We start from the raw sequence: 27,229 nt of genomic DNA on the forward strand, positions 1-27,229 counted from the left end.
CATTGGAGTGATGTCATTTAGTTTTATAATCATGAACTGGGAATAATGATGGGTAAGAAGAATTCGTTGGAGATTTGTGTCATTGGTTTTCCTGCACAATAAAAGTTTTACATAGTTGGTAATTATCAACAACAAATCCATTTCAGTCCAGTCAGTGGACTTTTGATTGAAATTGTGACTGTTTAAAGTGTTTCCTTTTAACCAACACCAGTAATTCGAATGGAGGAGTTCCAAAGGAGGTTTTGGTTCTCAATAACCTCATGTAAGTCTACCTTATCTTTCAGTTCCACAATTTTGCTAACTTATACATTAAATATACTTGTTAAATCCATTGGCAATATCCTCTGATTTATTTTTGAATTATTATTTTTGTTTTAGTTTTTGTGCCTTCTACTGTCTATGCCTTGTGTTCTATCTTTGTCATGCAGTTTAAAAAACATAATAAAACAGAATTTCATCGTAGGATTTATTAAATTATCATTGGCATTTACATGTTTCCAAGTCTGTTTCTTGAGAACGGCTTCTGCTTTTGTGTGGAGTCAATTTATAAGTTTTACTCTTGTTTGAAAGAAATTCTGAAAAAAAAATGTAAAAAAAACCCAACAACAACAACAACAACAACAAAAAGCGATCTCTTATGTCATTTATAAATTGTCCAGCCGTAATATTGCTTTCAAGTTTATTTCTAAATGTGGTCTGTCATTGCAGCCCAATCTGTGTACTACTTAGTTTTATGATAAAGGAAGGATTTCCCACCTCGGTGACATAAATTGTTCATACTAGCCAGCGTCGTCATTCTGATTTCAGTTTCAATTTGTTCCTCGTGTTCAACATGAGGGTTTATCCCTCAACGACATCACTCTGATTTTGTATTTGTGCTCCCTGGTTGTCTACGAACCACATCAGCCCCGCCCAAAACACCCCCAGTGTGTCTTCCTATTGGTTTTAACAACTAACGACGCTACGTGTGATTGGCTCAAGTCGATGCCACTCATTCTCCCTCGGTGAGTTTATGCGGATAGATGCGGAACAGGCAGAGGGAGAGCCTAGCGGGCGCACTGAGGTAGAGGCAGCCGACGACTGCTGCCCTTCATCCCCTTTCGTCTGTTCTTTCTGGTCTTCTGTATCATTTCACCGACTGGACTGGGGCATACTAAGAAGCCGTGAAAATGGCTCAGCCAGATACCAAGAAAATCTTCTTTGAAAACCTGTCGGGAGCTGGGAAGGCCATCGCAGTGCTGACAAGCGGAGGGGATGCTCAAGGTAAAATGACAGTGTCAGAGATAATGTATCACTGTCTCAGAGTCCGAACAGGCCCGTAGAGGGCGAAAACGCACATCTTCATCAGTAGAATGCGATGTAACGACAAGGCTTTCATCCGTTATTGACTAGGGAATTGCGGAGCAGCTGCAGGTACAACCGTAATAGGTTGATTCAATTAATTCAGGAAGCCCGCGAGTTAGCATGCTAACGAGACATATCCTGCTAAGCTAAACGCAGCATCCTCTTGACAAGAATTTCATGGCATTTTTTGTCGCTGCGCACAATGACAGCTGAGAGCTCTCAAGGTCGAGCTAGCTTGTATTTTCCTTCTCACTGGCCAAACGTATCCCCCCCCCCCACACCCACAAGTACCGGGTTTATGTGACCATTTCATGACATGTAACTGTTTAATTAACTTGAAATAGGAAGTGTTTAGCAATACAAGTGCGGGCCACTGCACTGCGGGTTGTTCTGGTCAGGCTAACCCGCTGAGACGCAGAATTTAGCGTTACAAAAATTTTCCAGTGAGATGAGACACGAGGAGAGAACTCCCAGTGCGGGCCGGTGGTGGGATGCCTTCATCCTGTGTACGTGATGGGCTGCATACATCCCTGCTTCATCACCGGGGCTTGCGTCACAGAGGAAACCCTGATCACGTGGTACACAGCACGGCTTTTTCTTTCACATGAACTGGCTGACACGATGTTGAGCATTTTATACTGTACTGACACGCTAGCCAAGGACATGGAGTAGGAGTTATTACATTGACTTCACCAACAACTAGCTTATGATTAGGTATTACTCACATTTACTTAACCAATCCAACAAATAACATGCGAGTTCACATTATTGGAACAGTTACTGGTGTTGATGATAGAACATTGGTGTTTTCAATCGAAGGTGACTGGCCATCATTGAACTGGAAGTAAAGGGCATAACATTCTCAAGTCTTTTTAGGCAGAAAGGTGTTTAATGTTGGTACTCTGTCATTCCATTCTCTTCATCTGTTTTAGAACATCCATAAAGGGCAGCCTAAATACCATCATCAGTGTTGATGTTAATCTCATCACATGCATTTTATTCACGTCCACTTCACGAAAAGCAGCACAGAGGTTCTTGCAGTTTGATCTCCTGCCAAGATACTGGCAGCCTTCATTGGCTCAGGAGAAATTAAGAATTTACTGCTAACACACCAACACATTCGAGTGCACACACACACTGGATGTATCACCCCCCCCCCCCCACACACACACACACACACACACCAAATGTATTTAATAGGACCCAGAGTAAACTTGAGCCAATGAGGACGTGGCATGCATGACAGAAGCTGAGCGTCGGCATCAGAGGGCATTGTGTGGCCTTTGCTTAATCCTTCCCCTTACCCTGCATGAGAAAGTGTCAGTCATGCAGAATGAGTGGGCCAACTCTAATGATTATGAAACGTCCTAAAAAAAAAATGTAACTAAAAAAACTCCAAAAGGAAGATGAGGGATGTGTATAATTGATTGTCGGCCCCTTGCTCAGCTTCGTCGAGTGTCCCTGTACGTGATAAAACCACACAGTGATGCAACTGCTCCGTGGCATGCAGTTGACATTTTGCAGAACAATTTATCCCTCTTGGGCCGTTATGGGCTCTTTCCTGGTTCTTTGGCTTGTTGAAAAAAAAAAAATTCAAAAGACTGATGGCGGAAGAGTGACACAGGGATGACACCTTTTTGTCAGCCAGCTTGAAACTTAGCATTGCCACGTGTTCCTTCGATAAAAGCCAAAAAGATTTTTTTTTCTCCTGGACTTTGGATTATTGCACAAACCGGCAAACAAACGGTTGACATCTTGCAGGATAATGCTCATAATAAACACCACTTTTATGATTTTTGAAGTGTAAATAAGTCATCACTAGAGGCACAAAGCTGACATGCAGCGAACAAACGTCACAACTTACTTCAAGTGTTTTCTGTTTTTGTCGTGATGATGTTTGAATACCTGCGACAACCTCTGTAGTCTTAAGGCACTCACAGAAACCACCATGTAGGACTCAGAAAAAAAGCTTTGTGACTTTAGAGTGTGGTGAGGAATTAAACTTCTATCCGCTTGTAAGATTTTTTTTTATCCTACCGAGATAAAATACAGAGGAACCGAATCAGCCTTCTTGTGTATGATGACTCCTTTCTTTTTTAAACTCATCTAAGACCTCCAGCCATCGTCTCCACCAAGAGTCTTGGCTGACAGGGCTGTTCATGGGATTTAACCTTTAAAAGAGTTGTGTTACCTTATTTCAGTCTTTTGTCCAAAAATTTAAATCCTGTTGGCTTTTAGATGAGGGAATGTGTCATTCAAAAATGCCAACTTATTTTCAGTGACAGAAGATGTGTATGCGTGTTCACATCTGTATTAAGAGGTAGCTTTCGTGTTGAGACTGAATCACTCAGCATGCATGTTAAAAACCTGGGCCTTTCCTTGAATGCTGTCTTCTGTCCTGCCCTAATGGCCTTTGTGTTGCTTAGTAACTGCACAACTTGGCTGCCAGTACACTTGGAGTGTTTGCCAACTGGTGTAGAATAATAAATTGGAGTCCTTTTCTCTTTGTTAAAATCTCCCTCGATCAGCCAAGTTCCCGTCCGCCTGGTGTGAGGAAAGCACTGTTCATTATTTTCACTGTCAAGTGCTTAACTAACCAGCTACTGACATTCAAGTCACATTGTGCCGCACTCCCACAGAGGAACTGAGAGGCTGTGGGAGGAGCAGGGAAATCTTTTGACCGAAAATGGTCTCCTCCCATAGTGAGAATGGGGCCCGCGCCAAAGATAAACACAGCCTACGTTTACACACACGCACACACACACAGGCACGCACGCACATACACACGCTCAATGAGTTAGATACTTGGCATATCGAGGAGAGTTGGACTTGTGACAGACATTTAATTCATATCCATGAAATTCCATCCCTCTCCTACTCTGAAATGTGTATTCTGTGTTCATAACATAATTTGTTGTTTTAATTGTGCAAGATCAGACTATTTCATCTTATCTTTTTTTTTTTTTTTTTACTATTATGTTGATTTTTTTTTTTTTTTTTTCCAGGGATGAATGCTGCTGTGCGTGCTGTAGTTCGAATGGGGTTATATGTTGGAGCAAAAGTGTATTTTATTCATGAGGTGAGTGTATCTACTAACCCCTTCATGTTGCTTACTATGGGACTGTAACGGTCTGAAATGGACGCCCCTCAAAAAGCAGGTGTGGCTAAAATCTTAGAAAGCTTTTGCTACACTCACATCAAAATGTGAGTGAAATAAGACTTTCTGCCATGATTTGTTATTGGAGATTCACACACACACACACACACACACACACACACACACACACACACACACACACACACACACAGGTCACTATAGGAAACACTGTGACTTTGACGCACATACACAACCATTTGTGTTTTAGGTGTGACCAGACTGACTGTTTGTGGTTTCACTGCTGTGTTCAACGTGCATGAATTCTATTACTTGCTGTAGCTCTGCTGTCTGAAGGTGTGCTGCTACCACCAGTTGATGAAGTAGCTGTTCATGTGGCAGCATCTCAAGGAGTAAGCCAGTGTAGAAAAACAAAAAACAAACTGACAAAAGGGAAGTGCTGCTACTACTGATGCTGCAGTCGTGGAGATGGGCAGTCCGCCAGCAACAAAAACAGTACCAACTCATCTAGGCTCGCGAGATTGAACTCTTACTCAGCATATTCATCCGTCCCTCTGTTTTGCTCTGTTTCGCTGAAACATGTTGGAGACGGGATGTCGGTTTGGGTAATGGGATTGGATCCTGATGATGACATTCACAGATTGTATCACTCTGGTTGTAACGGTGCTTCAGAGCGTTAGGTGATGAAATATCAGTGACTTCAACCTGCAATAGTCGTTTCAGCAAAAGCAATGACCAAACTGTAATTTGGTTGTTTTCACTTAAATTCGTTCATTGCAAACTACCATTAAAGCATGCTGGGTAGACATTGGGTTGCTGCTTTAAACTAGTTTAACTGTATGTATTGTGTGAACGTTGACGGTTGGATGATTGACGTCAACTTTTTTATGGTATTGATAAAATAAATGCACTCAGGTGGAAAATCTCATCTTAACACGTATTTAATACATCCGATTAATACATGTGTTCAACCTAAAAGAGCTAACCGTTGTTACGATTATAAGGGTCATTGCAAATTTCTTGGGCGTAATAATAATCGTGGAATACCTTGATATCATCTTTGACTGTCACTGCACCTGGACAGTCTTCCACAAACTTGCAGCCTGTCAAAACACATTCCAAGTTTGGTTGCGTAAACACCCACCAAGTGCGCCCCCTGGCTCATAATGCCAGCGAGTGTTGTCTGCTCTTTGAAGTCTAGACTTTTTATTCTAATGTAGCAGATGTCAGAGGAGCTTTGGCTGAGGCCGTGCTCTGCTTGTTCATGTTGTGTTCCCAGCATGTATCATCTCTCGGTATCGTTACGTAACTGATTTGAGGCTTACACAGATGCCTCATATGAATCTCCCCTCCCACACAGGTGCACAAGCCTCAGAAGCGTACACTACATACTGACTTCTTAAGTTTTTCATAGTGAAGTAGTGAAAGTTTTACAATGAAGAAGAGTGGAGGATTGACTGGGTAATCGTCACGTCTGTAAACTAAATGCTGTTTTTAGTGTTTTGTATGTTCGGTACTCATTAACTAAGACATTTGCCTTGTGTTTTTGTTTAATCAGGGATACCAGGGTATGGTGGATGGTGGGGATAACATAGAGGAGGCCACATGGGAAAGTGTTTCCAGCATGCTGCAAGTGGTGAGTAATTATATAAAAAAAGGCTGTCCTGCTGCTCTTGTATCTAGGCATTTCTTTGTGAACTTTAGGATTTTTTTTGGGGGGGGGGGGGGTGAAACATCAAAAAAGTTATTGTTGTTGTTCTTCAGCTTTCACCTGACAGTAAGATGAGCTGCAAACATTGAATTTAAAATAAGCCAAAATACAACAGTGCACAAAAAGAACAAACAAGTAATGTTGAGAAAAGATAAGGGCGTTTAGTTGTAAAAGAAGTTATTCAGTCAGAGTTCCTTGAAGCAGGACACTGAGCCCTCCACTGCGCCAGTGACCCAGGACTGAGTTGTTAAAAACTGACACCATGTTGAAAGATGACGAGTGTATTAAACTGAGGACATTTCCCTTGTTACCATAAGGGTGGGACAGTTATTGGCAGTGCCCGCTGCAAAGAGTTCCGCTCCCACGAGGGACGCCTGAAAGCTGCTCTGAACCTGGTGCAGCGTGGCATCACCAACTTGTGCGTGATCGGTGGAGACGGCAGCTTAACAGGAGCCAACCTGTTCAGGGAGGAATGGAGCGGACTGTTGGGAGAACTGGCTGAACAAGGTAGTAGAGAGGGATTCATCCATCATTCTCATTTGCTCGAATGCGATTTGTTTTAATTTAAGTTTAAAAAAAAAAAGAAGACAGTCTGCAGCATTTGTTTCCATATTGAGCAGTTGCCCCAGCGGTTAGGTTTTATATCAGCCTTCTTTTCTCAGTCTTTCTACTTAACACGAAGGGAAAATATTTCTCTTTACATGAAGCCAAATCTTCATTTCATGCTCTAAAAATTGAGCTGAATCTGAAGGTATGCTCTGATATGATTAAATCACTTCATACCAGATAAAGCCTAGTGAACACTTTTTTGTAAACTGACAAATATATCTGATGATGATAGACATTTTTGCAAATTTGGAAACTGAAAATTTCCCACATGCAGGAACGGAATGAAGTCCCCGAACAAAGTTGCATTGAAAATCAGAGATGTGTTTTACAGTAACGTACTGGTGTGGATTTCCCTAAACTCAGCAGTTTCCATCACTGAAAGCTTTGCTGCTCCTCTTTAGTATTTTGACAACAAGCCGTTGCTGTAGAAATAACCGGAAAACAGAGGAGCGACTGGTTTAACCCCAAATGTCTGGTTCTTGTAGGCTCCATTGAGGCCGAGTCTGTTCAGAATTACTCCGCTCTTCACATTGTGGGAATGGTCGGTTCTATCGATAATGACTTCTGTGGAACTGACATGACAATCGGCACTGACTCTGCTCTGCACAGAATCATTGAGGTGGTGGATGCAATCATGACAACAGCACAGAGGTGAGGAGGACACGGGAGCAGAGCCAGGTCCAATTTACAGGGTGACACATTCACCACACCTGATTTTTGAACGGATTAGATACGATTAAAAAAAGCAACGAAGAAACATGACATTATGGGCGAAAGCGAACAAATAAAACACATCAGAATATCGGCCATCTGCCAAATTATAATTTTAAACATTACCGAGGATTTCACAATCAGTGCATCCCTAGCGTCCATGGGTTTTAGCCTCGTTGCGCAGCAAGTTGTCCTACCATACTGTCATGGTGAGCTCAAATCCAGAAGGGGACTGTTGAGTAAAGCAGTAGTTACTGACCTTTGCTACCTCCAGCACACCTATGTTGTCAGTAGGGAAAGGCTCATTCTATCTGCTCAGTGTTATTGCTGCTGAGTGTACTGACCACAATATTGTCACGTTGTCATTAACTGCCACTGCATTCGGCATCATCTTACTAATGTATTTAGTATGAACAAGTGTAGTTTTATATTAAAAAAAAAAGAACCTCTAAATCATGTTTTCTGGTTTTATCTTTCAGTCATCAGAGGACATTTGTGTTAGAGGTCATGGGCAGACACTGTGGGTAAGATTTTGATGAACTTGATTATGGATTTACCAGATTATTCAGATGGCAGACAGAAGCCGTTATCGCATCTGTTTATGTACACAGTGTCCTCCCACTCTCTCTCTCTCTCTCTCTCTCTGCACTGTCTCAGCTACTTGGCCTTGGTTAGCGCCTTGGCTTGTGGGGCAGACTGGGTGTTGATCCCTGAGATGCCTCCAGAGGACGGCTGGGAAGAAAAGATGTGTCAAAAACTGTCTGCGGTAACACAGTCTTTATTAGTCACAACAGTGAACCCAGTGTATTGCACCTGACTCCTGCTGTGTAATGTTTCCTTATAATACTGTTTGAACCTGACACCGCTGTTAGTATTTTGCTGTGTTTCTAGACTGAGAGAATTGCTTTTTGTGAGACAAGGCTCTTGTGAAAAACTAAATTGTTTTTGTGTCCATCATTTTATGTCTTCTTATATTTTTTTTCTGTATGGAAAAATGATACTATTCTATGATTCAGACCCGTTCCAGGGGCACAAGGCTGAACATAATCATAGTTGCAGAGGGAGCCATTGATAGGCATGGGAAGCCTATAACCTCTAGTTTTGTCAAGGATGTGAGTACCTGAGCGCGAAGAAAGGGGAAGCCAGAAGCATGGAGACCTGACTGGTGGATATTCGTGTCCTGAGCCTCAATCAGAAATTACCTAAATATCCTGCTCTCGTCATGATGATTGGCATTAGTTTATTTAAGTGGGAGCAAAACAAGATAATCATGATGATGTGTGCTAAGCCCCTGATAATATGATGACAAACAGTTCGGCCGGTTGGGCACTGCTGATTATAAAGTGCAAACAAAAGCTGCGATGACATTTAGGCTCTCAATGAAATAAGGTGTTCTTTTCAGCTCCTGGGCTGTCCTCACCGTCCGTGTCCCGTGCTTCTGAAAGCCCATGTCACAGTCACAGTCTCAGTTTTTCTGTCATGCTGTCTCTCCACCACCCCTCCTTGTAGAACCGAGCAGGGATGAAAAGGCTGAATATCATAATTGTAGCTGAAGGGGCGATTAATCGTAGCAACAAACCCATTACCACTGAATATGTTAAGGATGTAAGTACAGTTTGGCAAGTTCCGCTACTTGAACTTTAGCTTCTACTGCCTCTTGTATGACCTCTACTACTGTCTTGCTGCCCTGGTGTGGCTTTTACTCTGTTGCTGTGTTTCTGGAATGCTCTATCAAACACACTCTAGTTTGGTAAGGTCACTGATAGTACTTCGGTACTACTACTGCCACAACTATTGACCTCACTTAAGACATTTGTGATATCAAATGCCATGAATACAAAACTAACTTGTGCATTATTATTTTTATGTTGACTTTGTGTGTTAGGACACTCTCCCAGTAAAACCTGATGACAACAGTTTGTTGTGACCCTGCACTCCTGCTCCTTTAAAGACAAAAATGTGAAACTTTTCCTGTACAGTACCTCACTCCCAAGTATGTCTGTTTTTTTTTTAACTTGACACCTTTTGGGATGTGATTTGAGTCAACCATCCCATCCCACCACACCCCACCCAACTAACATGACTGAAAAATTAGAATGGCTTGCTTGTGCTTTGCTGTTTCCCCTTCTCTTAAGCTTTTCTGATATGTTGTGTACTGTATTTGTGTTCATGTATGTGAGTTTTACTGTTATTTTTGAGAATTTAGTGCCACAAAGGGGATGTATTTCTGTAGGCCAACCTGGAAGTTAGTTAGTTCGTTCGTTCCCCCGTCCAAAAGCCAATGGAATTTTATATTTGATTCTCAATCATTGACTAAAATAAGCCAAGTAGTGAAACAAAAGTTTGAGAATTTTGTTGTGTATGATTATCCTTACAAATAGAGCACTTTTCTGAAAATTCTTTGCAACAGATAGAAGCACAAAGCTAATGTTATGCTGTTATGCCCACTCCCACTAGTTAGCAATTGCCATTCGCAAGCATGTATTTAGTGATGTGTTTTATTCCGTGGATCAAAATATTGATATAGACTCAGCTAGTGTGTAACACCTTGGGGTTTTAGGACTTATTCCTGTGCTACTCTATGACAGGAATAACTCAGCATATTGTTGCTAATGTCTTCACATCTGCTCATACCTGTGCATTTCATCTTCCTAGCTTGTTGTCAAGTGCTTGGGGTTCGACACAAGAGTGACAATCTTGGGTCATGTACAGAGAGGAGGGACTCCTTCTGCTTTCGACCGCATCCTGGTATGTCCATAAATTCAGTTATGTAGGATTCCAATTCATTTTAGATTCTGATTTAAGAAGCTCAAGTTAGTCCCTTTTTATATTATACATGCCTAACATTCACTTTTTTTAAGCCTTCTATACATAAATGTGCAAAAATGTAACCCTCTGTTCATGTTTGCTCTGTAATCTAAGTTTGGAAAGTCAAGTTGCCGAGGATATCAACCGTTTAATCCCATGTGTCTGAGGAGAAATGGTTTTAAGTTAAGCACATTAACAGATTTATGGCTCGGCACGTGAAGGACTGCATCAAAGACAGTGGTAGATGGAAGAGAAACAGGGGCTGAGGAGCGATTACTGCTCTGAGGAAGTCACACCTTGACTCCAGTGTGAAAGGAAATCACAACTGTGTATATTAAAAACACATTGGGTGGTTATATCTATGATGCAGTATTACCTGTGTGTGTGTGTGTGTGTGTGTGTGTGTGTGTGTGTGTGTGTGTGTGTGTGTGTGTGTTTTCAAACAGGCAAGTCGTATGGGTGTGGAGGCTGTTCTAGCCCTGCTGGAGACCACGGCCAACACGCCAGCCTGCGTGGTCTCTCTTTGTGGTAACCAGTCAGTGCGCTTGCCTCTGATGGAGTGTGTACAGATGGTAGGCACTGGACTGGACTGGAAACAACCCAAGACCATCACACAAATAACACAGTAACTCACAGATGCACTTAGAAATATTTACAGGAGTTAAGAGGCTGAGGGGAAAGTAACTGCAAAGTGCAGGCAAACACAAAAGCCCTTAAATGACTATGGAAGCACAAGAGAGGCAGAGTCAATGGGAACAGGTTTGAGGAGCTTAAGTAATGATGACAAACAGCACAGCCCAATGGGCCTGGAGTGGTGCTAATGTTCACTAGAGAGCTCTGCTGTTTGAGAGGCAGTTGTGTCTGGTTAATGATAATCCAGAGCATTCGGCAGGGCTGACAATGGCTGCCTGCAGGAAGGTGATGTAATAGCAGCTCATTTGAATAGCTATACACAAAGAAGCTTTGTTGAGGCACCCACTGTTAACTTGTGTCTTAATGCCGATGAGCGTTTGGCTGTCTTATTTTCTTACATTGTCAGACTTGGCAAAATGGTTCATAGAGAACAGGAAATTTCAAAACTTTTTTTTTTTTCTGCCTGGCCCGGATTATTATTTTACTTTATTTTTTGATTTAATTAATTTGCAAGCCTAATACAAATTGTAATAATTAATGAACAGAATTATCCCAAAGGCCAGTTTTCATGGCAAGGTCTGGAAATGGCTACCCTAAATCAAGAAACCCATTTAAAACAGAAGTCATGCCATAAAAACAGGTCATTTATAATAGGGGCAGAGCACATGTACATGAGAAGAATGGACATGGACGGCAATAAAAGCAGAGTAAATTACGATTTACTGGAGCAACAGCACAATTCGTTGTCACAGTCTTTGTTATTTTTCAAAGTGTCTGAGAAAATGAGAGTATTTCCAATGGATTGACCAGTGATGAATAACCGCCGCTCCATGTCTTGTTGACCAACCGTTGCGCTGTAGTTTAAAGACAAGCGTGCCCTCTTATCTCTCGACCTACAGAAAGGAGAGATGGTCTCTGGTTATTAGCAGACATTGACGAGGTGAACATCAGCGCGGACATTGATTTTCCTGTCAGCGCCCAGCTGTCATGCTTTTTTTTTTTTTAACGCTATTGACATCACACAAAGAACATCTGCAGATATTTACTTTTCCACTGCCTTGCTCATACATGAAATAACATGGGGGGGGGGGACAGAATATTGAGACAATATAACGTTGATAACAGTGAAACACTGTCCTCTGTTCCTTAGACTCAAGAGGTGCAGAGGGCCATGGATGGGAAAAGGTTTGAGGAAGCAGTTAAACTCCGGGGCAGGTATGACTGCTGTCGCACCGAGACAAATCAGATGTACTAAGGCCAGTATTTCCCTGGTGAAGATACTGTAATTCAGATTGATGTTGTTTGGTCTAGGCAGATGTAGTAGAGAAACACAAGACTAATCTGTCGGGTACTTTCAGCACCCAGTTATAATCTAGTAGATGATCTCTCAGAATAATTCCTAAACATGGTCCTGATTTCAAAAACTCTGCCTTCTATTTTTGACTCTGTGTGATGTTCCTCCATGCGCTTGCCACTGAAAGTGAACCATATCGACTGTTGCCTGTTTTTTTGAAGGAGTTTTGAAAACAACTTGAAGACATACAAACTGCTGGCGCACCGTAAACCAGAATCTGAACTGCCAACCGTAAGTCACCTCACAGCACCCTGACATTTCTGTGCTTTATTAACAGAGAGCTCTCTCAAGTCACTCCTGATACACCCTAAAAAACACAGGAACACGTCAGGAACATATGTTGTTCCGCTCGGTTTTTGAAACGGACCGAATTGTCCTCCCCAAGCCGCTGAGGTGTTTAATATTTTATTAAGCTGTCCGAAATGTCTGCGTACAAACACTGACTCGGCCTCTGCTGCCATGGTGCACTGTGCTGCTGTTTATTTGATCAGATATATCCAGGTCAAAAGAGACTCACATACAGAGGAAATGATGCCTGCAGAAGGACGGTCGGGCCAAGTAATGTGATTATTTCTTTGGAGTCGGAAGCCTTACAGTGTATTTATCTTCTGATCGCACTTGCATTCAGGAGTTTTCATGTCATTTGTTTCTTACCGTCAGTTATAAAACAAAGATGACGAGTTAATGCTAAGCTGTTGAACCTGTTTGCTATGTCAGCTGTTATTGTGATGAAGCCATTTTTAGCGACAGCGAAAGGCTTAATTTGAAGCCCAGGTGGCATGGAGTTCATCTGTTATGCAGACCGCCCCGTGCTGAGGAATGACTTATTCAACCTTTTTCCGGGTGCTGTTGTGTGTCAGGAGGACTGAAAATTAGTGATGAGGGGAGACAGCGTGGCAGACTGCATGTGGAGCCGTCATCAGGTCTGGCTTTCCCTGCCACTGTAGGCTCGTGGCTCTTATTGAGTCCCTCTCGCAGAGACAAATCAACTGTCCCCAAGAATGACCAAATAGCCTTTAGCCCTTCATGTCAGCGACAGCTGTGGTCAGAGGCATTATATTTTCAGGCCGTCCATCTCATTTTCATGGATTTTATTTTTCAGCTCGAGGGAGTCCCAAATTGGCAACTGTTAAGAATTTGGTAGTCAAATGTGATCTGTGACTCACAGATCACATTTTTCTAACCATAACTCAAGAATTGGATTCATGATAAATGACGCAAATGGACAAGCAGGGGAAAATGATGAAGCAAAAACCTTTTATTACGTGGTGGGACAAAGTATCGATATTGCAGGCTATCACGATACTTCCTTCAACAATACTGTCTTGAAATACTGAAGCCCATTTTTTTTTACTGCAGCAGTTGATGCTGTAAACTGATTCACCCTTTCACCTTCTTGTTGGACCACGAAAGTTGTTTTGGGTGCGTATGTGGGTGTGTGTGGTTGGGTGCGTGGGTGGGTGCGTGGGTGGGGTCAGTTGGTGTTGGAGTCCAAGAGGCTTTGAGCTGACTCTGCATTTTGTTGGACATCTTCATCTCAGTTGTCAAATTTTGCACACTGACATCAAAATGCAGTCTATAAATTCATAATTCCTGCTTTTTAAGGATATTTCTCTGTCTAGCTACACAGGTATCCTGATTTATTATAGATAAATTGTGTTTCAATATATTAGTTACTCCTAAATTACTGCGTGGCGATAGTATCACATTGTGAGTGACTCTGTGATTCACACTTACTTTTCATCTTCTCTTTGATATCGCTATGTTCTGCAAAACAAAAAACACTTTAGTGGCCATTATGTAAGCCCAACTGGTGAACAGAAGGGGTACGGCTTGTATCCATCATTAAATTTATTCAAAATCTTCCCTCCTGTACAATGTACAAGTAAACAGTTTCTGCCGTGTTTAATGCAGGCTCTGAATTCGATGTTGTGTCTCTTGTCAATTTTTGTCCCTCAGAGCAATTTCAACGTGGCAGTGCTGAATGTGGGCGCACCAGCGGCAGGCATGAATGCTGCTGTCCGTTCCGCCGTCAGGGTGGGCATTTCAGAGGGGCACAAGATGTTTGCTGTCAGTGACGGTTTTGAAGGGTTCTACAAAGGACAGGTGGGTACAAAAGCGCTGACAGACCTCCATGGTATTTACATCAATACGATCTTAAAGAAGTATTATTGAAAAATGAATCAAATATTAATGTCTAAATGAAACATGCTGCGTTTCTTTCCTTCCTATTCATCTATAACCTAATAAAATTGGCTTTGCTTAATGAGTCACACATCAACTGTTGGCGGTCTGAAGATTAATCTGGCAATCCCAGGGGATAATCTTCAATTCATCTGCCCTGTGCAGCCAAAACTGATGCAGTGTTGTGATAAGCCAATAGAGGGCAGCATATCATGACAGACAGCAAATTAGTGCTTTGAAAAGGTAAAAGTGTGTTCCAGTTTAATGTATGTGCAGATTAAAACAGATCTGCAGAAAAATGTCAATAGAATATGTAATTTATGCGTATCTCTCACATTGAACAAGGTTCCAATGTTGCCATTTCCACCCACTTTTCCTTAAAGCAGTACTACATTTGCATTACAATGTACTGATGGAAAACATGTCGCGCAATGGATCTCACCTCACATAGTTTTTCCCTCTCAGTTGAGGTTTGACTCACATGTTAATGAAGAAATGAGCTGCACGATGTGTGAGTGAGCTGGAATCTGAGAATGTTTCTTCTGTTTAGTGACTGGTAAAACAGGTGTCGCCCACCTCTGACGCATCCTCTCTCGACCTTTTCACAATGAGAAACCACAATTTCCCTTCATGTAACGGCGGCTGCTTCAAATGCCAAGTGCATAATGAAAAATCTGATCATTTATCTTCATCAATACTCCTGCTTAGTTAAACATCCTTTGTCTGCCCCGAAATCAGGCTGCACCAACTGACCCCAAGAAGATTAGACCATCGGGAGAAATGGATTTCTTTACTTCACTGCCCTGCAACTCTAACCACATCTTTTTTTTACACTCTGGTCTGTTCCTTATGTTAGGGAGTGTGTCCAGAAAATAAACTCTTGTCTTAACAGTTTCTGCACCCCAGGAGAACATGTAATAATACAGAGTTGTTACAGATATACCTGAATGGAAACATCTCATCACAACTCAGGACTTAAGACATTAAAGAGTGAGAGAAAACCTCACATTCTCAGCAATCGCTTTGGCCAAGTAAAAGGTGTATTCAGTATGTTTTTAAATAAAATACAAGGTTACATGTGTTGCTGTTGTCTTCCCTGCAGATTAAAGAGATTAAATGGGCTGATGTCGGAGGCTGGACAGGACAGGGTGGATCTCTGTTGGGAACTAAAAGGTAATGATATGTTGCATTAAAGCGGGACTCTTGCTACAGTCGTTCATATGAAATGGATATGCTCATTAAATTACTTTTATGTTGAAGGAGTGACTCACAAGTGCGGTGTCCAAAATGAATACTTGACTCGCCAGCTAAGGCGTACATGAAAAATTACTTTCATCACATTCAAATCAGCTCAACTTTATCTCAAGTTATTATGATCATGTGTTTTGTTACTTATGCAATACAGTCGCCAAATCAAGCTCCAAATGAACTGGCACCAATATTATAAAAAGCTCCAGCTATCACTCCACTGCGTGTATCGCCGCAGGCTTTCTAAGCACGGGACCGTGTCCTCATTGAATTAGATCAAAATATTGCTGCGTTTTCACATCAGCATTTCAGTCTGTCTTGCCACGGATAATTGTAAAATCTAAAGAAGCTCCTTAGGAATAAAATCTGGCAGAATGGCTTAATTCAGGGGCTTCTTTCTATGTCTTAGTCGGAGCATGAACGTATCCAGCAATGGCTTTTCCCTCACGTCACCAGCAGAATGATTACGGTCATGTTCATCAATCAAGCAGCAGACATGACAGCAGTGTAAAAGAAAACTACAAAAGAAGAAATCAATCAGAAAAACACATGAGTCATGAGCACAAATTGAGGAAATACTATAAGTGCAGGAAGTAGAGATAAACATATGGCGGACGTTATAAGGGCAAGCAGTGTTTCCAAAACAAGCATTGCCTTTTAATGCCTGCGAAAATGTTTTTGGGAAAATGGAAAGACCTCCAAATGAAAGACAGGGAGGAAGTGTGTGTTTCCAAACCCGGTAGGCTGAATAAATACTTCCACCTGTTAACTCATGGTAGGATGTTGTCCAGACCACAGATCGGTGACGACACAAAAGCTGTACATTTTAAAATATATTTACTTCGTCCACAATCAGCTTAAAGCTAATCATGATGAATAAAAAAGCCGAGTGTCACGTCCATTAATTGATATGCTGTGAAAATATTTTGCTGTTTTAATTCTATGCATCATTTGTTGTTGTTGTTGTTTTTTTTCTTAGAACACTTCCTGCAAAGCATGTTGACAAAATTGCTGAGCAGATGCGAACGCACAACATAAATGCACTTCTAGTTATTGGTGGATTTGAGGTACGTTTCAAACACTTCTTCCCCTGAAGGCTGATCTAATCCAGCTGATAAGATATATGTTCATTTTCCTTTTGATCTGAAGATACGTTTACTACCGCTTCATGTTAAAATTCATATTTGACAATAATAACAACTGGCAGTGCTAATTATAATATAAATGAATTCTACTGTTGATCATTTCCATCAGTTTTATCTCATTTTTTTACATTGTTGTCCAGATAACTTCAAGTCAACGCCCTGCCAAAACTGTACTCATACATTTGGTTTAGTGCTTCTTTAGTGCTTTGAGTTTAATACCACAGGGGTATTCTTCTTTGAGGCAAATTTATTTCAGGAAAACTGAATTAAAAGTGATTTTATATATGTGTGTATATATATATATATATATATGTGTGTGTGTGTGTGTGTGTGTGTGTGTGTACACATTAAGCACCTATTTTCTAGACATTTCCCGCAATCCCATGTAGGCGCTCACCAGCTATTAATTTTCTTGTGATGTGTGAAAGTAATGAGTTTAATGGTGTAATGTATTAAAAATGTAGAATATACTTTTAGAAATGTATGTTTGTGAGAGAGAACGTATGAAGTGAGTGTGTGGAGTAGTACCTGTCTGTTTCGCTGCTGTCCGTCGTGATAGACCTGGCTCCTCCCCTTGGCACCCTACACTTTTGTCTTTCCTTCCCTTGTGGCAAGTAGCACCTTTCACCCAAACCAACCAACCCGCCAAAGCTCCAACTGTGCAGACTCTAAAGCCCTCGGCTCTGCCTGCAGGCCTTCCTGTCACTGCTGGAGTTGTTAACGGCGCGCAGGAAATATGGCGAGTTCTGTGTGCCCATGGTCATGGTTCCAGCCACTGTCTCCAACAATGTGCCAGGCTCAGACCTCAGCATTGGCGCTGACACAGCTCTGAATGCCATCACTACTGTAAGTGATGGGGCTGGCAAGCAGAATAGTTGATCCCAGCAGCTCCCGGTCAAATATAAAACACACACACATGCACATACTCAAGCAGCAATCATGTTTGAAGGAGGGAGAAATTGCTCACTGAGTGTGTTGTGACCAGTCTCTCACGGGATCATTTGGAAGACATTCCTGTGAGCGTGGTATCTATCCGTCACATCTGAAGGAGAAGCCTTACAATAACAAGAGAATTCTAGACCGACAAATTAGATCTGTCCTCACTTTCACTATTTTTAAACTCTGGCCCTATTTTTCCATCTTCGTGGGTCTAAATGTTCAGTTGAGACAAAAATAGTTGGGATCAGTAAGCTATTGAATTGAAACACTGTAAGCGAAAAAAAACAACCGCTAAGTCATTTGTCTGCGTCAATATCAAATGCGCTTGTTTTGCCTCAGACAAAGTGGACTCTTGAAACCATTCCTACAGTTACTAGACGTGTCATGGAACAATATCCTTGCTCAGAAAGAGTGGTTGCACAAAGACAGTGTTAACATGAATTTTAGTTCGAGAAAGAACAAGGGAAGTGCAGAGTACAGACAGCACTGCACAGTTTCAGTTTTCACGTCTGAATTGGCAACAGAATGTTTACAAATGAATTCCCAGTTGGATTACCTCACTGCTGCTTTACGGTAGTCATCACCAGTATCTTGTCTCATTAACGGACCGATTTCAATCATTTTTGTCCCTGTTAATCATTTAGACCCAAAGCATTGCAAAATAAGGCTCAGGTCTAAAAATAGCCAAATTATCATAAAATGAAAAGTTAAGGTTACAAAGTAGCATCTCTCCCTTCCCTGTTGGGTAAGTAAATGGGTGACAGCATGGTGGCATGCTGTAAAGTGCACAAACGTTGTGACCCCCCCAGGTATCCATGTTTGCTCTGCCTGTCTTCTTTGACTGCGATTCTGTCCCCCTGCATCACTAACAACAGGATGAGTGGTTGATAGCATGCAATGATGATGGCTCACAACACAAACTGACAGCCTGTTTTACAGTATACATGTAGAGTGTCTGCCAGTCTTGTATGCAGTTTTTTTTCTAACATCACACTGATTTCACAGTGGGAAAGTGCATCTATGCTGAGGAACAATAGGAAACATCGATAGCTAGCTCCTCGCTATTACCAAAGCATTGTGATGATAACTCCAATGAACATGAAAAACAACCCAAACATATAAAACCACCCTTGAGCCCGAATCAAGGCTTTGCCATCATCTTCCTCTCCTCATCCTGCTGTGTATGCAGTCTCAGTCGGTGCTTGTCCTGCCTGCATATAACCTTCCGCAGCAGATATGGCTGCCATGATATTTCTGATGGTTTTTCAAATTTTGGCCACAAAAAAAAAAAAAAAAAAAACACACACGGACTCCTGTCCCATCTCTTCCTTTGTCTGCGGTCCTCTTCTCTTTTCTGTGTGTTTAGTATATGTGTTTTTGTGACTTTGGTCTACGAATCATTTCAGTGTCCTGTCCTCCTTCCATTCCCTGTCTCTTCTTGTCCATCTGTTTGTCTCCTCACTTTTCTGCCAAAGGGAAGCCATAGCTGCTATCACACGGAAAGAGCTGGAATGGCAGGTTACGCTCTAGAGAGGTTTTCCTCTCTCAATGGCTGGCCTTCTGTAGCTCTAATGTGTTTTCATATACTGCCGCTTCAGGCATTTGAGAGTCTGCTGCAGCTGTTTGAGGCACGCGCTACCTATGAGGAGTTTTGCATCCCGATGTGTATGCTGCCTGCCACCATAAGTAACAATGTACCAGGCACAGATCTAAGTATCGGGGCTGACACGGCCCTCAATGCCATTGTGGAGGTAAGGCAGTTGAACCACCACGCGCTCAGCTTTAGCCGCCTTGTTAAGATGCTAATGCAGGGGGTGAAATTCACACACATCAGTGTATCCAGTGCTAATAATCAATGAACTGTCTGACAGATGCTCAGTAAAGAATTTGATTCAACTTGGTAGATAATCATGACCCTAAATTTGACCTAACCCTAATACTAATTCAGAGTTTACTGAGAGTGTTTCTGTTGGATACTTAAAATTTCGGCTGGCCAACGCGTCAGCTGCTGTCAGCCTTCCACAGGCCGCTCACAGATGTCAGCGCATATGTTTTTCTGATATGATATTTTTCAAAAAAAACAACTCATTTTTACAACACACAAACTGCAGAAAGCAATGTCTATTGTGATTTTAAAATGGTGTAACGTACGCTTCGGTGCCTCACCCTTGTTTATTGTCTTGTTTTGTTTTGGTCTTTATGAGAATGTTAAATACTTAATAACAAATTAAGCTATTAAATTATGAACATTGGCTTTCTGAGTACGCTTACAGTCACATCAGTATTGGTGCACAACGAACAGGGAAAAAAAACAACCCTTCTCTCAGTTGCACATATCGCTAATCTGTAATGTTTTCTGCTCTAAAATTAGTATCAGGTTTAAAAAACCCATATTGGTCGAGCCTTGTAAAACGCGGTTTTACCTCTTCAAATTTGTGACACTGACAATTTTTACTGACATCAAAGTCGCCCGACAGAAGACTTGAGTCTTAGCATTGGACTATCAGACTGAAGTTCATCTTATGTTGAAAAAAATAATAGTCATTTTGTTCAGTAAATACATTCTAAAGTTTACCCTTTCATGTTCTCTCACCCTTGTACAGGACTCCAGTCTAACTGGTGAAAGCAGCATTTTAACCCGAATCTGCATGAGTTGTTTAATATAAAATAGAGGCATGTGCAGATCGAGAGCTGGCCCCGGAACAGTTTGTTGTACTGTTAAGCGGAATGCCTTCTGAAACGTCCAACTGAAATTACATGACATCTGTTTGTCTACTACAGCTTTGTAGGGTTGCAGCGGTGTACTGACTTAAAATTGATGGTTATTATACTGTGGACACCTGCTTGACCGTGGTGGCAAATTCTAGGTTCTTAGTCTGTGTAAACATTTCAAATTAATATCTAGTTTCCTGGCTCTATGGCCAAAATAATCAGTCAGATTATGATAAAAATAAGATCTTTTTTTAAATGTTTTCATTCCTATGTGAATCATTTGAACTGCTAATCATAGCAATACCTCTGTAATACTAAACACTGATATTCTCTGAGGTGTTTCCATTGCAACCCTACATGACACACATATATCAGCTTTGTTAATCACATTCAAGTTTCTTGATGGTGCCCCATAGTTTAGCAGTAATATATGCAATTCCCTGTAATATATTATTTGAAAATAAATCCTCCACCCAAGTAGGTAGATAACTACTGACCTATGTAGCTGGAAGAGTTATTTTCAAACTCCAAATCTTACATAAAGCAAAAGGGGGTGTGAAACCTTGCATGCAGAGCCGCGGAGCCACAGATCCACGTCTCTCTCTTGTCTGACTTAAAAACAGAAACAGACCTGTTGTCCTGCAGATTTCATTTTTGAATGAGCCACGAAACAAATGTTTCCAGACTCAGTAGCTGGTCCCCAGCAGCACAGCAAATATCACGGAAAAACTGCAAATCACTCTTTAAGCCTTACAAAATCCTGGCAAGTGACACACTGCTCTTGACTTGTAACAAGTAATGTGTTTACTTTGTGCAGGGCTGTGTGTGCGCGCGTGTGTATGGACGCTCTGGCAGCTTACCAGCTGCTGTGAATCATTCAAGGCACTGACACACCTCCTCAACCTGCTAATAGAAACAAAAAAAAAAATCCCTCTAGACATTTGCCCTGGCAATAGACTAGAGTTTTGCTTGAACTTATGATCAAGTCATTCCTGATTGGATAATGTAATGGCTCTAGAATGACCCCATCTTTAAACTGGTTTCCAACAAGCTTTGTTTTTCTGCTGTTCCCAAACACAAGACTAGCACGAACTCCGCTCACGGAGAAGATGAAAGCGATCATATCGTGTTTCTTGTCCATATGAGCGAGGGTTTTAATCACAAACGAGGGTGATGGAATGTGATTTCAGTTGGACAGTGGTTGAACTCCAATCAGTACACACTCCTAACGTTGACTGATTTCTCAAAACTGATACGTTTAACAGAAAGACCCCTTTTATTAGATCAGCCATCCACACGTTTGATGATGATAAGCTTGAAGGAACGACCTACCATATACTAACACTGCCAGCTTATATGCATGTGTCAGACCTGCGACCGCATCAAGCAGTCGGCCAGCGGGACAAAGAGACGTGTGTTCATCATCGAGACGATGGGGGGTTACTGTGGCTACCTGGCCACCGCAGCCGGCCTGGCTGCTGGAGCTGATGCTGCCTACATTTATGAGGAGCCATTTGACATCAGAGACCTCCAGGTAGAACACTCGTACCACATCCGCTCTTACATTTCTCTCTTCTTTATGTGATGAAATGAGTCCCTCCCAATTCCGCCACTAGGGGGTAGCATCCACTAGCCTCAAAAACACAATCTGTTGGCTTACAAATATTTGCTGTTTGATCCTACAGGCCAACGTTGAACATTTGACAGAGAAGATGAAGACGAGCATTCAAAGAGGACTGGTGCTCAGGTAACAAAACAACACCCTTGCTCCAACAGTCACACACACACACACACACACACACACACACACACACACACACACACACACACATTTAGTGGCAGAAGCAAGTGAAATGAAATGATAGAATCATCAGTTGATCTGAATAGTCAAGCACACAGCTCGGTGAAATTCCACTATCATTACACATGGAACAAACTCCTAAACCCCCAGGCCTTTATTAACCTCGGCTGCTACGGGCGACAAGCCTTTACTGCTGCTAGCTTGATATTAGAGACAGACCTCTAGTTCTTAAATGCCAAAGATTGTGGACATAAATTTCATTTCCTCTTTTTTCATGTGAAACGTTGCACAGATCTTGAATTACACAAAGGGATAAATTCACAGTTCCTGCAGCAAATTGGCTTCTCCACACATACTGACAGCCAGTTTACACTTTAATTGTCAGCTTTAACAATGCTGTGATTACGCTGCAGTATTGATGATTCAATAATTAATTAATCAAGTGACAGACCAGCTGCTTCTGTGTTCAACCGCTGACTCATGGTGCATGGAATAATCACTGCCTTACCTGCCAACCTCCACTAGTTTGCTAGCCTGTATTGGGGGCTGGCCTGTGTTTCTTTTGGTATTTAGTACCAGCTTCTATTTGAATGCCAGCCACTAGCAGAGGAATTGCATCACTGTCCAGTTGACGCAATGTACCGAGCGCTTGTGTTCGTTTTCTTTAGTTGTTGCCTGTAGAGGAAACACGTCCACGTCAGCAGTTACGCTGCTGATAATGTGCAGCGTGTGCTCTCATCGTAATGTCACCCAAACATGAACCCAGTCAGACGCTGCTGATGCAGGAGGCACTGAGTGAAACTGAAGGCTCCGTTTGTTGTGTAGGAATGAGAACTGCAATGACAACTACACCACCGACTTCATCTACCAGCTCTACACTGAAGAAGGACAGGGAGTGTTTGACTGCAGGAAGAATGTGCTGGGACACATGCAGCAGGTACACAGACTAAACTCTTCCCTGTAGCAATTTAAATGATTCCTGAGGAATAATTATTTCCTATGTCTGTATGTGTGGGAATTGCATTTTTGTTAATACTTAGCCGCATTCCAGCTTTGTTGTGTTTGCAACGTTGTGCGTCTTGAGATTTGTAGGGATAAATCTGGATCAAACATGTCTTTGATGATCCCCAAGGAGAACTCCGTTTGTCTCTGCAGCAAGTAATTGGTTACATGAAGTACAATAACAATGTAGATTCGGGGGGTGTTTAGGAGTTTTTAAAAGAGCATATCGAACAAATAACATAAATTTGGTTATGAGAAAAGAAAAAAGTTAGGTGGGTGCATATTTGCCTCTGTTGTTTCCTGTTGCCGTACTGTGATCAGATCACGGGAGTCATCTTTTAAACATGAAAAAACACAGAGACAACTTAAAAAATAAGACGCAAGTCAAGAAAAATACAAAAATGAATGCAAACAGTTTGCAATACAGGCAAACCGTTGCAAGCCCCGACAAAATGGAAAGGAAATGTGTGTTTATCATGAAAAATTAAGAAGGACCCGTCATTCTTATGCTTCATTGTGCCATTGGGATTTCTCATTCCTTCAAAAGGGAGGTGCGCCGTCTCCATTCGACCGTAACTTCGGGACCAAGATCTCGGCCAAAGCAATGCAGTGGATTTCTAAAAAGCTGGTTGAGACATTCAGACAAGGTGAGGTCAACGGTTTCGTTACATAATCGTGAAATGACCCGTGCTGGATGATCCTCCCTCCCCACTGAGGCGTGGCACTCCAGTTCCTCTGTCATGCAGCTTGAAGTGTTATTTTTTTTAATCGGCGTAACATCTTTTCCTCTGAACATACTTAATTTCTCAGCAGTTACTAGCAAGCCTGACATATGATAATTGAGAGCAATTGGTCACGTTTGAATTCAAACAACACTGCGTATGTCCAAAGGTAACGCCACACAACTTAAAACTCCTCTTTGTTTTCTTCATGTCTATTTCCCATATACTTGGATGACATAAGATGAAGGTAAATCCTTTTTTTCTTCGATGCTGGCTTCATGACCATCTATATCTTTTTATATTTAGCTCCACATCCCTGTCTGTCATCACTGTCCCGCCATGTCTAATAGCAGCACACTGCCTCTGCAGGCTCGAATACAGCTGTCAATCGGACCACACTGCATTATACCAGTAGTCGTCATCAGTGGGAACCATGCAGCATTATTTCCAGTGCGGCTGTAATGGAAATATGAGAGCATGGTTTTGGAGGAATAACAGTTTTCTAGCTGCTTTGCCCCCAGTTCTCTTCTGTGTTTATGTTGCTTCAGTCGCTTTTTAGTTGTGTCTAATTTTTTAACTGTCACTTCTTTGTATTTCTCTTCTCTTCTCCATTCTCCATAAATCCGTACAAAACATTCACATTTACAATCATCACCACCGTTGCCTCCTGCTATCGTTATGCTATAGGGACAGAGCACAACATGGCCATTATCACTGGATTATCATCCATCCATTTTCTGTACCGTTTATCTGTTAAGGGCTGTACGGTGGGGCTGGAGCCTAAACCAGCTGACACTGGGTGAGAGGCGGGGTTCACCCTGGACGGGTCACCTGTCCATCGCAGGGCCATCAGGAGCAGTTAGGGGTTTAAGTATCTTGCTCAAGGACACTTTGACACGGTCACCGGGGGAAGTGAGGATCGAACCAGCGACCCTTTGGTTGTTAGACGGTCACTCTACCTCCATCATTATTCTCATCATAATTATTATCATTATTATTGTAATTTTGACTGCATAGCGGACAAAAAGGGTACTGTTAAGATCTCAAATCCTATTATCGCATGATTTTGAAAAACATGAAGTGAAACCACAGAGCCTGATGTATTATGAAATTTAAAAAAAAAATTAAAGTCAAAATTATGAATTATGATTAAAATGAAAGACAATTACTTGGTGCAGCTGTTGGTGATTTTCTTCAAAAATTAAAACTCTGATTGACCTCAAAGTGCACGATCTAAAGCAGTAAGTTGCCTTTGAAGTGAATTTACCCGAGTTTTCTCAACTCTTCAGTTTGCTGTCAGATCAGGGTTATAAACTCGCATACTTGCCCGCATTGATTTTTCAGATCAGAAGTATCAGAGGCACGTCTTGATACTGGATCCCGCGATTCCCACTCACATTTGGCCGCTGCTGTTGTCTCCTACAGAGTTCAGTTTAAAAACGTACCTCTCCTTTGCATTCCATCACCCCAGCTTTTAGGCATTTTCAGGACTGAACTGTGCTCTGTGTCTATACATCCCTCCCAACCCACTGCCAAGTGTCTGTTCTACACTGCTGTGTCTTCCATCCAGCTACACCATGTGATGTTCTTGTGTTTCTATCTTTGACGGCTCTGATCTGTTCCTGCAGGCCGAGTGTTTGCTAACAGCGAGGATTCTTGCTGTTTGCTGGGGATGCGCCGCAGGGCTCTGGTATTCCAGCCTGTTGTACAACTCAAGGAGGAGTCTGACTTTGTGTACGTTACCACTCCGTTTAAAGTGCATTCTGGACTATCACAACGCTGCATGCTTACTTCCATGCAGTGGATATATGATGTTGAAATTGGTTTGCCACAGCAGCAGGTAACAGTGGCGATAATGCGTCATTTTTTACACTTAACAGACCATATTTGATCTCTGTTCTCCTTTGTGACGAACGCGCTACAAATCTGGAATATAAAACCTGAATTTATCAGAACATATTCATCTCTGTGTCTCGCTGTGACCGTCAGAAATGAATCTGACGTTTTGTTTGTAATCTCTTCGCAGCCACAGGATCCCTAAGGAGCAGTGGTGGTTAAAGCTGCGTCCTCTGATGAAGATCCTCGCCAAGTACAAGACGAGCTACGACGTCTCAGACTCCGGGCAGCTGGAACACGTCGTGCGCAACCGGCCCAAAGAGTCGGACGCTTCCGTAGCCATGTGAAAGCTCGTAATGTACGGTGGCCTGCAAAGTCCAATCAGTGTGTTACTGAAGGTGTGTGAGGTATCAGTCCATGTGTTGTTTCAGAGCTCCAGTAATACCATGAGCAGCCATCTCGCCATTCACTTCCTGTTGTAACAGTCTGATTTGCATTGCTGCCCAATCTGCTTAGCAAAAGCATGCGTAGTTGCGCGTGGCGACCCGAACCATAACCCCAAATGATAACCCACATGAGATGAGGCAGTGATGCAAATGGGGCAGCCATTACCTTCAGTGTCACTCCTCTCTGTTTTTGTCCTGACGAACTCATGAACTGTAACCTAGATAGTCTCTGCAGTCCTCCGAATATCAAACCCATACACAGTTGTCCTGCAGCCATGCGTCTGTGTCCTGGATGTTTAGTCTCACGGTTGTTATGAAATTGCACTTTCTTCGTCTCCAATTGCTTAGGCGGCTCTGAGCCCGGAGCCACATGAGGACAGAATAGACATGGTTTCTGCAGTACAAACCAGTCTAGAACCAGTGTGTGGCTCAGCATATTTATGTGAGACTGATGCAATACAGCTACTGCTGCAAGTCAAGAGGACTGCGTGCTGCGCTCAACACTGAAACTAATATTTATCTTTCTAACTTTGTTCGTTTTGCCTGTAAACATGGATATATTATTAAGTGTAGGCATTGCTGTACTCAGTAGCTGTCTGTCACTATGCACCAGCGAGTTCCACGTGTAAGAGACTCATGTTTCCCACAAAATAAAAATCCAAGAAGTGCACCCCACTGATTAGTGTCACTGGATTTTATTCATTTCACGTGTGCGATCAGATTTGACCTTTTGTTTTCCTTAGATTAGCATCATCTTTTATTTCTTCCATGGCTGAACCAATCCATCTAAAGGTCATATTCATAAATATAAGGGAACAAGTAAAAAACATTAACTTTGATCTGCTAAAATGAAAAAAAAACAACAACAACGTGATTTTAGAAATTTGGATTTACATTTTTGAAAGGCAT

At 42.0% G+C, this 27,229-nt stretch overlaps 1 protein-coding gene across 6 annotated transcripts; it reads left to right on the forward strand.

Annotated features, from left to right (window-relative positions):
* Window positions 1–1,020: 1,020 nt before the first annotated feature.
* Window positions 1,021–26,999, forward strand: pfkpa (phosphofructokinase, platelet a). 6 transcript variants are annotated; one of them, XM_086192296.1, is made up of 23 exons: window positions 1,021–1,263; window positions 4,350–4,423; window positions 6,018–6,095; window positions 6,488–6,677; window positions 7,265–7,430; window positions 7,970–8,014; window positions 8,148–8,256; window positions 8,507–8,602; window positions 9,000–9,095; window positions 10,146–10,238; window positions 10,745–10,870; window positions 12,082–12,146; window positions 12,447–12,516; window positions 14,245–14,391; window positions 15,572–15,642; window positions 16,697–16,784; window positions 19,400–19,552; window positions 21,883–22,047; window positions 22,199–22,260; window positions 23,140–23,251; window positions 23,864–23,963; window positions 25,667–25,772; window positions 26,065–26,999. In XM_086192296.1, exons 1-23 carry the CDS (start codon window positions 1,170–1,172, stop codon window positions 26,219–26,221), a joined length of 2,463 nt encoding a protein of 820 aa, XP_086048422.1. In that variant the 5' UTR covers window positions 1,021–1,169; the 3' UTR covers window positions 26,222–26,999. The 6 variants fall into 6 exon arrangements, with proteins under 6 accessions (XP_086048422.1, XP_086048421.1, XP_086048419.1 ...); XM_086192295.1 differs by lacking the exon at window positions 8,507–8,602 and adding an exon at window positions 17,556–17,708; XM_086192293.1 differs by lacking the exons at window positions 9,000–9,095; window positions 19,400–19,552 and adding an exon at window positions 17,556–17,708.
* Window positions 27,000–27,229: the final 230 nt, after the last annotated feature.

This window comes from Aulostomus chinensis, chromosome 21 (genome assembly GCF_037954235.1).
Source record: "Aulostomus chinensis isolate RoL2024-O1b breed Wild chromosome 21, RoL_Achi_v1.0, whole genome shotgun sequence".
Classification (NCBI taxonomy): domain Eukaryota; kingdom Metazoa; phylum Chordata; class Actinopteri; order Syngnathiformes; family Aulostomidae; genus Aulostomus; species Aulostomus chinensis.

What these genes read in the sequence shown, in the direction of transcription:
- pfkpa (XM_086192295.1), top strand. Translation starts at nt 1,170, where the DNA reads ATGGCTCAGCCAGATACCAAGAAAATCTTCTTTGAAAACCTGTCGGGA. An exon ending in GGGAGAACTGGCTGAACAAG is followed by an intron (nt 6,678 to 7,264) that starts GTAGTAGAGAGG and finishes TGGTTCTTGTAG; the next exon opens with GCTCCATTGAGGCCGAGTCT. An exon ending in CAAAGAGGACTGGTGCTCAG is followed by an intron (nt 22,261 to 23,139) that starts GTAACAAAACAA and finishes TTTGTTGTGTAG; the next exon opens with GAATGAGAACTGCAATGACA.